The following is a 16,199-nucleotide window of genomic DNA, read 5'->3' on the forward strand; positions in this document are numbered from 1 at the left end:
ACAGAATCGGAAACAGGCTCCAGGCTCCGAGCCATCAGCCCAGAGCCCGACGCGGGGCTCGAACTCACGGACCGCGAGATCGTGACCTGGCTGAAGTCAGACGCTTAACCGACTGCGCCACCCAGGCGCCCCGAATTTAAGTGACTTTCTTAGTGGATTCAATAAACTTTCTTTTAGGTGACTTTTATTAGTAAATGTATCCATTAAAAGAAAAAAAAAAAATCTTCCTATTTCCTGGGGGAGTTTGAAAACTCTTAAATGAGAATAACTCCAGGCCTGCAGGCCCCTCCGTTTCTTCAATTCATTTCGATTTTAGAATGATTGAAAGTCAGTCCTCCTTTCTCCGTGGGGGCCACTGAGTCTAGCAGGAATGTTGTTCTGTCTGGGGCCATCTCTCTGCCTTAGTCCCTCCACTGACAACATGAGAGGCCCTGAAGGACGGTGCCCTGCCTTATTCACCTTTGTATCCTCAGCAGATGAGTACATACAGCAGGTGTCAATAAACATTTGATGAGTGAATTGCTATAGCTGTAAGTGTCCTCTGTCTTACAGCTAGATTTGTAAGACTTTTTAATTTGAAAAATACCGTTGTCTTTTTGAAAACATAAAAATCTAGCTTTGTTCACAGTATATGATGCTAAAACTTTGATACAAGAGCTGACCATCCTCCATTCTTATTGGCCCAGTCAACAAAACCTAGTTAACTGGCTGCAAAGAACAGTATGATTGCTAAACAATATTTGTTCTCAAAGAGAGGTTTTCTTCAAGAATAAAAATGTAAAATGTAGCAAAATCCAGGCCAAACAAGCAGAAGATAGTGATTTCCAAAATCTGAAAAAGATTTAGAATGTAATCTGTTCTTCATAGCGTATGACTATTTCGCATTGGCGTGCCCTGGTTTTATCTGTATTTTATTTTCACTCTTTTAAGGTGTTCCTTAAATATTATCATGTGGAACAGTTAAATTTAATGCGAAAGGAAGCCATTGACAAGCTTATTTTGATTCAAGCCTGTGTCAGAGGATTCTTGGATTCAAGGAGGTACCAAAAAATACAGGAGAAAAGAAAAGAGAGTGCTATAATAATACAGTCAGGTAATCACTCAGATGGTCTCACCGTGTAACAAAACTTAATGTTATGTTCAGATATGGACATCTAATCTTATATTCAAACCCCCATTCTTATGTAGCTTTTGTATTTAATTCCAGACTCGGTTACGTTGATGCTTTCTCTATATTAAATCTAAATCTGATTGCTTCAGTGATTGACACTTTTAATATTTGAATGTTTTGTTTTAAATAAAATAATTTAATTTTTAGATTTTCTGTCAAGCATCAATGAAATACAATTGACCTCTTGTGCAAGATACAAGTGATTAAATTAGTTACAGATCTCAGGAATCATATTATTATAATCCATTGGACAATAACACTTTTCCTACTTTATTCAAAGGTTAGACTTGCCACAGTGTTTGACCACTTGATTAAATCTCATTATGTTAAAGGGCATCCGTTTCTTTCTATTAACTGTAGGTAAATAATATTTATAATAATACTTTACACATTTTTATTAAAATGTATCAATAGACTTTAGATTTCACTTTCCATTTTTCAATAAGAAACTAAATTTAGAACCTGGTATGGTTCAGTGAAGCATCTTCCACAACGTGTTGAGTGGACTTCCATAGTAAAAACTATATTCTCCCGTGTAACCTGATATGCACACATACTACATGCAATGCACTCTGATATTTTCTGTTCTGGCTTATCCCACTTCATTTTTAGATGCTAGATTTGGCCACTAATCCATTTTATGATCCACTATGATCTGCAGCCTGCCTTCTGAGGAGCACTGACATGGGAGACAGAATAGCTGACTAACATTTGAGAGATTCCTGTTCCAGTCTCGGGTCTGTCAAATCGTAAGGGCTCATCTCTTCGGGGATTTTAAAGCCCTTAACTTCTCCCTGCGGCATCAAAATGCAAATCCCTAAAATTTGGGATCAGATTCTTTATCCACAGTTTCACAATTTATAAAACACTGAAGAAACGGTTTTTCACAACTCATCTGGCAGTGAAACATGACCTAATATTTATAGTCCTTCATCACTCCTAGTAAAAATATTGGTTTTCTGGAGAAATATTTGTATTTTTGATTATGGAATGCTGCCCTGACATGGGGAATGTTATAGGATATGTGTTATTTGCTCTGAATTACCTTTATAAAATAAAAAAGTTTAAAGCTGAATTCTGAAATCTATCTGGTTCCAAGGATAATTGGCCAAAAAGTCCAAAACATATTCTTAAATAATAGGGGCTTTCTCCTGTAAATAGCTGACGTAATTATTAGCAGATTTAAGCAAATGAATAGTTTGTCTTTTTCAACAACTTAGCTAATCTCTTTCATTTTAGTTTCATCCCAGTACTGTCCTTAATGCAAAAGGCACTTTAATTATTTTCTTGCTATAGAAGAATCTTGTTAATGAACAATATTTTTTATGAACCTGTCCTATTTGGGCTCTTTAATTTCATTTTCCTGACATTGATTGTCAAAAAAAAATTTGTTTCTATTCACTTAAGTAATGGCTTTTTCTTTATTCTGATTAATGCTACTCTGGACCTTGTATGTTTCAGCTGCAAGAGGACATCTAGTAAGGAAACAAAGAAAAGAAATTGTTAACACAAAAAACACAGCAGTAACAACTCTTCAGACTCATGATCAGCAATTTGACTACAAGAAAAACTTTGAAAATAAAAGGTATATTGATGTTCATTTTTATACCATTTTGACATTATACATTTTTCAAATCTGTAAAGTCAAAATAAAGTTCACAGTCTTTCTTGTACCTAATCAGGCTCCTAATACCAGTGCATTAAATGTCAGTGAACACCCAGTGGCCACTCTTGTGTTCTTTATCCTATTTGGGAGTTCACTGGCATTTCACACTGATGACCACACTTTCCTTCCATAGTTTTTTTTTCTTCCTAGGCTTCTGCTGGATTGCACTCTGCATTTCTGCTCCTAATTCTGAGTATCCTTTGCTAACTCCTCCTCCCGTCCCCATATTTAAATCCTCCTCCACATCTGAATATCATCTCTGGGCTTTCTCATTCATTCCCATGGTGTTAATAATCAGTATACCGTAACTCCTAAGCCAGAATCCAACCTTCAAAGCATGACACTTTGCCCTTTCTTCTCTTGAGCCTCCATATCTATATTTCTGAGTGCTTATTAGCAGATCCACCTGAATGCATTTATACATAAAGCTGTATGGTAAGCTGTGAAGACATGTAGATAGATGAGACAAAATCCTGATCCTCAAATTGCCCATAGAAACATGGGAAGGAAATATAACCAATAAATATGTGATTCTAATAACACAAGTTAACTCTGCTAGAAAAATATGCAAATTGTGCAGTAGGGCATGGAAGATCTTGGTAGGGATTAGGGGAAGAGAAAGTATATAGATTTTGCCTTAGTGGTAAAGCTTGAATTGATCGAAAGAAGAAAGAGTGGTCTCCAGGGAAATGAAGATCATTCCAGCCCCAATCCCAGGACCCTTGTCTTTTTTTTTTAATCTATTGGGATTCAGTTGACCTATAACACTGTGTCACTTTCAGGTGTACAACATGAGGATTTGGTGCACATATATATTGTGAAATAATTACCACAGTGAAGTTCGTTAACACATTTATCACCTCAATAATTACAACTCTGTGTGTGTATGTGTGTGGTGACAACATTTAAGAACACCTGTCTTAGCAACTCTTGAGTCTATAATACAGTACTGTTAACAATCACCATGCTGTATATTAGATCCCAAGAACTTATTCATCTTTTTAAAATTTTAAGTTTTATTGATGTGTAATTAACATACAAAATTAGAAGATATTTGAAGTGTGCATCATGATGATCTGATATGCATCTGCATTGTGGAAAGATTCCCCCATCTAATTCATTACCACGTCCATCACCTTACATGGTTCCTTTTTGTGCTTTTTTGGTGAGAACATTGAAATTCTCCTTTAGCAAAATTCAGTTATACAAAACCACGTGTAGTCCCATGTTTTATATGAGATCCTCAGACCTACCTATTCCTCTAATGGCTGGAAGGCTGTATCCTTTTTCCAGCCTCTCCCTCCTATTTCTTCTACCTCCCCCTCAAAACCACAACTGTCCATTTGTGTGGGTTTGACTTTTTCTTTTCTTTTTCAGATTCCACACATAAGTGATACTATGCAGTATTTGTCTTCCTCGGTCTGATTTATTGCGTCCATGTTGTCACAAATGGCAGGATTTCTTCTCTCTTGTGGCTGAATGATACTCCATTGAATATGTATACCATATCTTCTTTATCCATTCATCCTTTAATGGTCACTTAGGTTATTTCTGTGTCTTGACTGTTGTGAATGATACTGTAATGAACATTGAAGTGCAGATAGCTCTTTGAGATCATTGCTTTGTTTTTTGATTTGGGGGGCGGGGGTACAACCAGAAGTAGGATTGCTGGATCATATGGTAGTGCTATTTTTAGTTTTTTGAGGAACCTCCATATCATTTTCCAAACTGGCAGCAATTTACATTCCCACCAGCACAGCTTTCTCAGTACATAAGGATTCTCTTTTCTTCACACCTTCACCAATGCTTGTTTTCTCTTGTCTTTTGTGATGATAGCCATTCTAACAGGTGTGAAGTGATACCTCATCATGGTTTGGATTTGCATTTCCAAATGTTGAGGCCCTTTTCATGTACCTGTTAGTCATTTTTTCATCTCCTTGTGAAAAATGCTTGTTCACATCCTCTGCCCATTTTTAAGTCAGGTTGTTCATTGTTTTGCTATTAAGTAGTACGAGTTCTTCATATATTTTTGGATATTAACCCTTTGTCACGTCTGTGAGTTGCAAATATTTTCTCCCATTGCGTAGGTTGCCTTTTCATTTTATTGATGGTTTCCTTTGCTGTACAGAAGCTTTTTCATTTTATGTAGTCGCACTAGTTTATTTTTGCTTTTGTTGCTTTTGCTTTCAGTATCAAATCCAAAAAAAAAAAAAAATATATTGCCAAACCAAAGTCAAGGAGCTTACCACCTATATTTTCTCCTCAGAGTTTTATGATTTCAGGTCTTATGTCCAAGTCTTTAAATTCATTTTGAGTTGATTTTTGTATATAGTATAAGATAGGAATCCAGTTTAATTATTTTGCATGTGTCTGTCTAATTTTCCCAAAACCATTTATTGAAGAGACTATTCCACCCCCATTGTATATTCTTGGTTCTTCTGTCCTGAATTAATTGGCCATAAATGTGTGTGTTTATTTTGGGCTCTCTATTCTGTCCCATTGATCTGTGAGTTTGTTTTTATGCCGATTCCACTCTGTTTTGATTACTATAGCTCTGTGGTAGTTTGCTTATCTTTTTCTCATTAATTATACTTTGATTAGTATAGGCATTCTCTGGGGGTGTTATGAAGGTGTTCAAAATACTAGCATAGCCATTCGTTAAAATTATGGGTTCTTGGTATCCTGCCTCCTTCTCTGGTCCCTGGCAAAATAACAGAGATTCTATTATGCCTCCTGTATAAACCTGAAGATGCTGTTATAGGCCTAGGAAGTGGCCAGTGGAATTAGATAAATTGAATTCCAGTAACTTTTTCCAAGTTTGACTCCCAGACAAATCCTTCTGTACAAACAGATTGCAAAGGACCAAAAATCTCCCATGGATTTCCTAAGCCAAAATGGAAAGTTTTGAAAACTCCCCAAGTAGCATGTCAGGGTATCAGGTCATGACTTTCACTGTACTGTAACACACTTTTCATGGCCATATTGCTCTTGTGAGGGTTTTGTCCTCACCAAAAGAAAAAAAAAAGTGAAAAAGAAACTTATGTGGCTTTAAAAAAAAAAACTAGAGAAAGTGTTATCTTTAAGGAAAATCATTTTGGGAGGATATTGGTAAAGTAACAACTGTGAAATTTTGGTCAACATATTATACGATCATGAACCGTAGCAAGGACACTGTTTCCCTTTAATTTTGTAACATATTTACTGTGATCACCAGAGCTCGAGGGAGCTTATTAAATACAACACATTAGCCTAGTGAACATACCCTGCTTACTAGTCTCAAATTTTGATATATTTTCCACAACCTCTCCTCACCGTAGGTACTTTCTTTAGAAAAAGACATGTTTTGAAGTGATTAAATTCCTAGGGTTTTGATGCCTCATTAAGTGAAAATATGCGAGGATAGTTCTCATTCTAAATTGAAACTGGTTTCGTCATTATTAGAGCAGCTACCACAGTTGTTGCTAGAGAGAACGTGTGGGAAACATTTGATTAACGTGACTTGAGAAGTTTTTATTTGGAGGTTTTTTTGTTTTTTGTTTTTTGGGTTTTTTTGTTTGTTTTTGTTTTTTTGCCCCTGTTACTGTTCTCCCAACACTATACAGGTAAATAAGGTCCAGTTTAATATCATATATTCAGATGCAGTATGTTTTACACAGGGAATCTTTTGTGAAGAAACAGACAGAAAATGTGGTCCCTACTAACGAAACAGTCATTCCAGCTCCAAATAATAAAGGAAGTACATCTGCAGTGAAGACTTCTACTTTCAGAGTTGAAGGGGAAGCCATGATTGCTGTTGAAAGTAACAACAGAGGACATCAAACTCAGAAAAAAATGAATAACATGTATGGAGAAGAGGCTAAGCAGGAAGTGTATCTGGTGGGGGACCCTTGGACAGAAGGACAGCCTAAGAAGAAATATGCGAAAGACCTGGAAGAGAATAGTAAGGTAAGGAGAGTGGAGGAGGAGAACACTGTGCTCCAGAATTACTACCAGAGGTATGCAGAGGAAAGGAATTTTGAAGAATCAAAAGTAGCATATCTAGAAAGGAAGGCCATCTCGGAAAGGCCAAGCTACCCAGGACTTTGGGTGGTGGAGAATGAGACAAAGCAACCTTCTTTAACAAAAAGTTTGGAACCCAGTCTTAGCCAAAGGTCGGTTCATCAAAATGCAGATAGCAAGGAAAAAGAAAAGAAGACATCTGTAGTTACCCAGAATGCACCAGTGTGCAGCCATCAGAGAAGCCATTTGACGCCTGGGTCGGTCAGAGAGAGGCCAGCCCAAGCCAGCATGCACGCCCAGGAGGAAGATAGAGCAGCAGTGTTCATTCAGAGCAAATACCGGGGCTACAAGAGAAAGCAGCAATTACAGAAGGACAGGATGTCTTCTTTGCAAAGTCAAAAGGTTGTTTCAAAACCAACAGAAGTAGCAACAAATACCCATGATTTATACTCCTATCCCACAAAACATGAGGAATCCTGTAATATCAGGACAAAGAATGATAGAGACTCAAAGGCAGTTTTAGAGAACGAAGCATGTGATTTGGCAATCTTTTCAAAACAGGTATGTAAACAAACAGATTTATTTACTAGTAGAAATCTCTGGGAACTACACAGTAACTGAAGTAAATGTACCATTAATTAATAATTATTAATAATTGTTTCATCTCTTTTTATGAGGCTGCAACCCTCTTTAATGAATGTCTCAAAGGTTTTGCTATTCAAATAGCCATAAATTTTTAAGACGATGTGCTGTTAGAAGTAGTATAAAATACGATAGAAACCTTCTGTAGTCAAGAGACTAGTCATTGGTTTATGCAGGTTACTAAAATGTTGACATTGGACAATGCAGATTTCCTTCTCTGAGATCTTTCACTAGAGTTTAAAAGAAAAAGAAACAGAAAAAAAAGTGTTATAAATCCTCTAAAATCTATGCTTTTTCTGCCCCAGATTTTTTTTTTAATTTTTTTTTTTAACTTTTACTTATTTTTTGAGACAGGGAGAGACAGAGCATGAACAGGGGAGGGGCAGAGAGAGAGGGAGACACAGAATCTGAAACAGGCTCCAGGCTCTGAGCTGTCAGCACAGAGCCTGATGCAGGGCTCGAACTCAGGGACCGTGAGATCATGACCTGAGCCAAAGTCGGACCTTAACCGACCAAGCCACCCAGGCGCCCCTGCCCCAGATTTTAAGAAGATATAATGAGGTGTCAAAATTAGGCATGTAGCCATACTCAGGCATACATGCAATGAAGGTAGAAATCTACATGTTACATTGTGACAATAAGAAACCGCAAAAAACAATCCCCTCTTGGAGTATATCGTGTGCCAAGAGTAGGCATGTTTTGGCTGTTTTTAGAAGGGGGCAGTTGGCTTTAGCGCTTCTCATGGGTGTACATGGAACACTGATTACTTAGTACTATGGAGGGAGAGACCACAGGGAGCTGCTGCTGAAAATGCCAATCCCAGGTCTTGCCTTCTCTGTAGGTGTTTGATCTTAAGAGAATCACTTTATGTGTGACCTTAAGAAAATCACCTTTATTTTTCTCTTATGTAAAGTGAAGGATTTTAACTAGATGACCTCTAAAATGCATATTGTAAGTTAATATGCATCACCAGGGTAATCAATAGTATATACAATCATTGAAGAAATATCATTATGGGTTAGTTCAAAGAGGGATTGCCTAATACTTTTGGGTCCCCAAACTCTGCTCTTTGTCTCTGACAGTGACTGCGTCCATGCAAAAGCACAGTAGCCACTCTTGGGCACCACTTTCATGTTATAGGTGTGGCCTAAACATCTCCAACTTGTAGCTTTTAGTAGAGATCTGCCAGTCCTTTCCTGTTCTTTTTTTTTTTTTTAAGCACACGGACATAGAGAGTTTAATATGCATGCAGTCCTTCCTTTCCTTGGTGCATACATTTTCTTACTCTAAAGACCAAACTGGGGATTGGATACCTGATCTGCTACGCATAAGGGACATTGAGGAGATGCAGAATTACTAAATCATCTCCATAGAGCTGGATAATAATGCTGTGGAAATAGATTCAGCACTCCAGGGGGACAAAGCTAGAGGTAGAAAAGCAGGAGCTCCACATACAGCCCAGCAGTACAGCGATGTCCACAGGGTCAGGATGCAGACCAGAGAGAGGCAGAGGAGCTGGATGGAAAGAGAGGAGCCAGAGGAGAGGAGCCCTGACTTGAGGCTAAGAACACCGGAAAGGAAAGGAGGGGGTTAACACAATCAAAGGCAACCAAAGGCTTCTGTGGGCTAAAAGCAGAAAGGCAATTGCTATAGAATGGTACAGACAGAAGCCAGATCTCAGGGACCCCAGGGAGGAGTGATCAGGACAGAATGCTTCATGTAGCATGACACGTTTGGCAGTTTGTAAATGGAAAATGTGAGATGCGCAAGTTGCACCAAGGGGGAGGCTTGGTCAAGTGAGGACTTTTTCGGACCTTGGGTTTTCAGACATGGTTCAAGGTAGGTTCTGGAGAAGTGCGTGAGAGTCCCGGAGACAGTCAATCAGGAATTTACCAGATCCTGGTGTACATGTGCAGCCCTCTGAATTCTTTTCCTTGATTTAATCTGACACATGACCTTCTTTTTAGATATCAAAGTTATCTGAAGAATATTTCATTCTGCAGAAAAAACTGAATGAAATGATTTTGTCACAGCAACTGAAGCCTCTTTATCTGGGTGTCTATCCTCATAAGCCAATTAATAGACGAGTTTCTTCTCAGCAGTGCCTCTCAGGTAAAAATCAGTAGTTAGAACTTCCTGAAGGGAAACATAGTGCCAGATACTCTATTTGTTTATTAGTTTCTGACCTTTATTCTATGTCAAGTTTGAGGTAACTATTTTCTAACTGTTTGGGGGAGAACCTTCTCTTCATTCCATTTCTCATGTGTAGATAAAAACTTTTCCAGAATGTTCCACACACATTCTACTTTCTCTGACTTCATTCTCCCCTCTTTTCTTTTTTCTTTTTTTTTTTCCCCCTTCATATACACGTTAACTAGAACTTTTCAAATGACACCAGAAGGAAATAGAGATGGAGTTTGGAGGAGTGGGCAGAATGCAGGTTTGGTGAGAGGGAGCAAAAAAGTAAATATCTATTCCTTTGTCAACATCTGCAACCTTAAGTAGACTATAGGAGATTCAAATCTCCATTCATATGACAAACCCAAATGCATTATTATATTTTTCTTCTGATCAGCTGTGTCACAGTCTGTCCCCATTTCGCTAAACTGGTAGGGGATTCAAACTCAGTATTTATCAGGCCTTCCCCTCTCCAGGGCTGTGCAAAGACCCTGCGGTCTTATACATCCATCAAAGGACCAGGTAGAGCCTGAGCCTGTGGTCACTAGTTATTTGCCTACACAGTTACTGTTGGGACACCCATCTTCTCGCTGGCATCATGACCCCTTCAAGTCAGGAGCTGTGCTGTTCCCATACCCTCAGCAGGTACCTGGAAACTGTCAAGTCGGGAGTCTCACCTGGTCCATACATGCTTCAGGTAGCCATCCTTTCTGCAGCCTTATAACCTCCCCCAGAAGCAGCCACTGATGGCCCTGCTGACATCTGTCTGGGAGAATATTTATTTTCCCTGACTTTCTTGGAGGCCTCCTGCTCTCTCGCCATCCCTACCAAGACACCTGGCATCACCTCTGCAATGACTTTGGTGTTGCCAAAGACCGGAAATCCTGCTAACCTCATGCAGCTTCTGCAAAAACCCCTTAGGCAGGAAATTACTAAGATGAGCCTGACTGTTTGATATGGGAGGAAGAGAAAATATCTTCATGTTCCAGTCAGTTGTCCTGCCACATTATTTTCAAGTCTATAGTTGTAGTGAAGTTTTGAAAACAAAAATGGCTCTCTGTATTTAAGAGTCTCTTATGGTTTACCTCCCTTTCTGTAATGTATTTTTTCTTCCCTTCCCCTATGGTCTTCTGTTAAGTTTCTCGAATTCCACGTATGAGTAAAAACATGATATCTGTCTTTTTCCAACTGGCTTATTTCACTTAGCATAATACCCTCTGGTTCCATCCATGTTGTTGCAGATGGCAAGATTTAATTCTTTTTCATTGCCAAATAATATTCCATTATATGTATATATGTATGTGTCTCTGTATATAGAGAGAGAGACACATACATACATACATACATACATGCATGCATACACACACACACACACACACACACACACACACACACACCACATCTTCTTTATCCATTCATCAGTTGATAGACATTTGGGCTCTTTCCTTAACTTGGCTATTGTTGATAGCGCTGCTATAAACATTGGGGTGCATGTGTCCCCTACAAATCAGCACTCCTGTATCCCTTGGATAAATTCCTAGTAGTGCTATTGCTGGGTCATAGGATAATTCTAGTTTTAATTTTTTGAGGAACCTCCACACTGTTTTCCAGAGTGGCTGCACCAGTTTGTATTCCCACCAACAGTGCAAGAGGATTCCACTTTCTCTACATCTTCTCCAACATCTGTTGTTTCCTGAGTTGTTAATTTTAGCCACTCTGACCAGTGTGAGGTGGTATCTCACTGTGGTTTTGACTTGTATTTCTCTGATGATGAGTCATGTTGTACCTTTTTTCATGTGTTGGTTGGCCATCTGGATATCTTCTTTGGAGAAATGTCTATTCATGTCTTCTACCCGTTTCTTCACTGGATTATTTGTTTTTCAGGTGTTAAGTTTGGTAAGTTCTTTATAGATTTTTGAACCATAATAGACTCTTAGATACAGAGAACAAACTGAGGGTTGATGGAGGTGAGGGGTTGGGGGTGGGGAAAATGGGTGATGGGTATTTAGGAGGGCACTTGTTGGGATGAGCACTGGGTTTTGTTATGTAAGTGGTGAATCATAGGAATCTACTCCTGAAGCCAAGACTACACTGTATACACTATATGTTAGTTAATGTGATAATAAATTTCCACACACACACACACAAAAAGTGGCTCTCTTGCCCTTTCTACCACCACTGCTCTCAGGCCCTGGCCCAGAGCCTCTTGATGTTAAGAAGCAGCTTCACAAGTCAGAGCCCAGATGCCCATCAGTTTGACAGCCTCCTGTGACCCAGGCCCACATGGCCTGCTGACAGTTGGAAGCAGAGGGGAAAGGTGGGGACTTCAGCTTCCCTCTTGGTTATATGTGCCGCAGCCCTGGTAAATGTGGGGCAGTGAGGTATTGGTGGTGCAGGGAAGCCAGGGAAACCAGGCAGTGTCCCTGAGCAAGCAGCTCAGCCCTGTCCTTAAAGGGAAAGGAGGAGTGGGGGAGGGGTTGCAGCTTCCTACGAAGCTGTGTGTGTATGTTTGTGTGTGTGTGTGTGTGTGTGTGTGTGTGTGTGTGTGTGTGACATCTTTATTCATCTGTTGATGGACATTTAGGTTGTTTTCACATCTTGGCTATTGTGAACAATGCTGCAGTGAACATGGGAACACAGATACCTATTTGAGGTATTTATTTCACTTCCTTTGGATATGTATCCAAAGGGGGATTGCTGGATCATATGGTAGTTCTACTTTTCATTTTTTGAGGTACCTCCATATTGTTTTCTGTAGTGGCTGTACCAATTTACATTTTCAACCAACAACGTACAAAAGTTCCCTTTCTCCACATCCTAGCCACGTGTGTTTCTCTTGCCTTTTTAATAATACCCATCCTAACAGATGTTGAAGTAAAATCTCACTGTGATTTTGATTTGCGTTTTCTGGATGATTAGTGATATTGAACATCTTTTCAAATACTATTGGCCATTTGTATGTCTTCTTTGGAAAAATGTCACTTCAGGTCATTTGTCAGTTTTTAAATTGGGGTGGCTTGGTGTTTTGCTTGAGTTGTGTGAGTTCCCTGTATATATTGTGGATATTAACTCTTTATCTGATATTAACTCTTTATCTGATACATGGTTTTCAAATACTTTCTCCTATTCCATACATTGCCTTTTTATTTTGTTAATGGTTTCCTTTGCTATAGTGAAGCTTTTTGATATACTTTTCTGTGCTTTTGTTATCATGGCCAAAAATTTACTGCCAAAGCCAATGTCAAAGAGCTTTTCCCTATGTTGTATTCTAGGATTTTTATGGATTCAGGTTTTATGCTTAAGTCTTTAATCCATTTTGAGCTGAATTTTTGTGTGATGCAAGATGAGTCCAATTTCATCTTTTTGTATGTGGATATCCAGTTTCTCCAGCACCATTTGTTGAAGAAATTGCCTTTTCCCCTTTGTGTATTCAGGTGCCCATATCAAAACATATATGCTTGGGTCCATTTCTGGTTTCTCTGTTCTGTTCCATTGGTCTAGGTGCCTGTTTTTATGCCAATATCATACTCTTTTTGATTACTATAACTTTATAATACAGCTTGAAATTAGGAAGTATAATGCTTCCAATTCTGTTTTTCTTTCTCAAAATTGCTTTGTCAGGGACTTTGAAGAGACCTAAATGATTAGAATATGATTAGAAAGTCGAATTAGTTCACTTTATTCTTCAATCTGACATTTTTTATTTTTTTATTTTTTTTGATATGAAACTTATTGTCAAACTGGTTTCCATACAACACCCAGTGCTCATCCCAAAAAGTGCCCTCCTCAATACCCCTCACCCACCCCCCATCTACCCTCAGTTTGTTCTCAGTTTTTAAGAGTCCCTTATGCTTTGGCTCTCTCCCTCTCTAACCTCTTTTTTTTTCCCCTTCCCCTCCCCCATGGGTTTCTGTTAAGTTTCTCAGGATCCACATAAGAGTGAAACCATATGGTATCTGTCTTTCTCTGTATGGCTTATTTCACTTAGCATCACACTCTCCAGTTCCATCCATGTGGCTACAAAGGGCCGTATTTCATTCTTTCTCCTTGCCACATAGTACTCCATTGTGTATATAAACCACAATTTCTTTATCCATTCATCAGTTGATGGACATTTAGGCTCTTTCCATAATTTGGCTATTGTTGAAAGTGCTGCTATAAACATTGGGGTACAAGTGCCCCTATGCATCAGTACTCCTGTATCCCTTGGGTAAATTCCTAGCAGTGCTATTGCTGGGTCATAGGGTAGGTCTATTTTTAATTTTTTGAGGAACCTCCACACTGTTTTCCAGAGTGGCCGCACCAATTTGCATTCCCACCAACAGTGCAAGAGGGTTCCAGTTTCTCCACATCCTCTCCAGCATCTTTGGTCTCCTGTTTTGTTCATTTTAGCCACTCTGACTGGCATGAGATGATATCTGAGTGTGGTTTTGATTTGTATTTCCCTGATGAGGAGTGACGTTGAGCATCTTTTCATGTGCCTGTTTGCCATCTGGATGTCTTCTTTAGAGAAGTGTCTATTTATGTTTTCTGCCCATTTCTTCACTGGATTATTTGTTTTTAAATGGACCTAACAAAAATATCAGAGATAAATTTTTAGCTTCTAGGGGGAGAATTGTTATTCAGTGATATTTCTTTGACCCCAGGTTTAGAGGGAGCGCTTTTTGTTCTGAACACACGTAGAGAGGTTACATATTATACTCCACTGCTTTAAGGCTAACTTGGCAAACATCTGAGTTGTCCTGTGTCCCTGAGAGTAGCAGAGGAAGAGCCTGCAAGAGAGCGTGATGTGGCCTGAGGACCGAGAGGATCTGGGTGGACCTGACAACCCAGAACCAAGGAGAAAGGGAGGACATTGGCAGAAGTAGTAGATGCCAGTGACCAGAGACTAGATAGCAGTCACTCTCAGCAGATGCTGATGAAAATCTGGGAATAACTACAGAGCAGATGGACTATTTTCATTGACACCGTGAGGCTGTAAAAGTCTGCCAACCCCAACCTAGATGTGACTCGGGGAGAAAAGAGGAGTGTCAGAAACCTAAAATTACTAAGTTTACTCATAACACATTAAGAAAATTGAAAGAGACTGAGTTTAACTAGGATTCGTTAAAAATAATGTTAACAGTAGAAGGGCACCTGGGTGACTCAGTCGGTTAAGCGTCTGACACTTGGTTTCAGCTCAGGTCACGATCTCACAGTTCGTGGGATTGAGCCCCACATCAGACTCCATACTATCAGCTTCAGATTCCCTCTCTCCCTCTTTCTATACCCCTACCCTGCTTGCACACTCACACACACTCTTTCTCAAAATAAATAAACTTCTAAAAAATAATGTAACAGTAGAAAACGGAAACGAACACCAAGAGGTAAAAATTAAGTCTGGTTTTAAGAGACTCAGGTTACATTTTTGTACATCTGAATTGTTGTACAGTGGATACTCAACCCTGCCATAGACAACTGCATTTTTGAAAGATCCTTTGGATTGCATCGTAGGGATAGAATTTGATGGCACAAAGGATAAACATGGAAGACCAGCAAGAGGTGATGGTGGTTCAGATGCAGTGAGGCTGAGGAGGTAAACAGAAGCAGAGGTTAGTCAACAAACAGGTGGATAAGTGCATAGCACCTGAAGCCGTGAGGTCATTCAGGAAGTCCACCAATCGCAAGAGAAGAAAGTCTAGAGCAAGAGTTCAGACACATACAGATCAGGGAGAGAGGAACCAGCAAAGAGGAGCAACCAGAAAGCTGGGAAGAACACCACGGAGCCTAGCACCTTAGAAGCCCCAGTAAGAAGGTTTTTAGGGTGTTGTGTAGAATGATACTGACCGAACAAGAAGAGAATTATAAAGTCTCCACTGAATTTCCTATGCATTAGGAATTATTTACTAAAATCCCCAGAGTTTTTTAATATTAGAATAGATACAAATGGAAAAGGGGATGCAAATGTTCATTGTGCTGCATTTTGGGAGATTACACTCACAACATCTGCTAGGCTTTATCATTGGGTATACTCTATGTTCATATATTTTAGTGATCTCTGCAAGTTTAAAAAATTTCTTGACTAGTCTATGAAAGTTTATGGCAAATATAAAGAATTCCAACTGAGGTCACACACTGAGCCAGATATTGCTTGGTCAGTATTTAATCCCTGCAATGGCTCTAGATCCATTTCATTGTACCTTTGGATGGGCTTGTCTCACCTCAGGATAGGAAAACTCCAACCTAAGTTTCGGACTCTTGTTTTCTTTATAAAACAGCACAAGTTTGCCAATCTCCTAAACTACATTTATTTTTTTAATGTTTGTTTACTTTTGAGAGAGAGGGAGACAGAGCACAAGCAGAAGAGGGGCAGAGAGAGAGGGAGACACAGAATCCGCAGCAGGCTCCAGGCTCTGAGCTGTCCACACAGAGCCCGACATGGGGCTCGAACCCACAGGCCCCAAGATCTGACCTGAACTGAAGTTGGACGCTTAGCTGACTGAGCCACCCAAACGCCCCCCTCCTAACCACATTTAAACCAGGAATTCCTACCACCCATTCCCT

At 39.4% G+C, this 16,199-nt stretch overlaps 1 protein-coding gene across 2 annotated transcripts in view; it reads left to right on the plus strand.

The window, feature by feature from the left end:
• The window catches only part of MYO3A (myosin IIIA), a 244,074-nt gene that overhangs the window by 198,270 nt on the left and 29,605 nt on the right, over nt 1-16,199 (plus strand). Inside the window, exons 27-30 of one of the 2 annotated variants that reach the window (XM_060659133.3) lie at nt 931-1,093; nt 2,633-2,756; nt 6,494-6,782; nt 9,446-9,590. In XM_060659133.3, the coding sequence (XP_060515116.2) occupies nt 931-1,093; nt 2,633-2,756; nt 6,494-6,782; nt 9,446-9,590 (721 nt within the window). Of the gene's footprint in view, nt 1-930; nt 1,094-2,632; nt 2,757-6,493; nt 7,398-9,445; nt 9,591-16,199 lie in introns of both variants that reach the window. The other variant, XM_060659132.3, reaches the window with a different exon arrangement.

The sequence above is a fragment of the Panthera onca genome, chromosome B4, assembly GCF_046562875.1.
Source record: "Panthera onca isolate mPanOnc1 chromosome B4, mPanOnc1 haplotype 2, whole genome shotgun sequence".
In the NCBI taxonomy this organism is placed as follows: Eukaryota; Metazoa; Chordata; class Mammalia; order Carnivora; family Felidae; genus Panthera; species Panthera onca.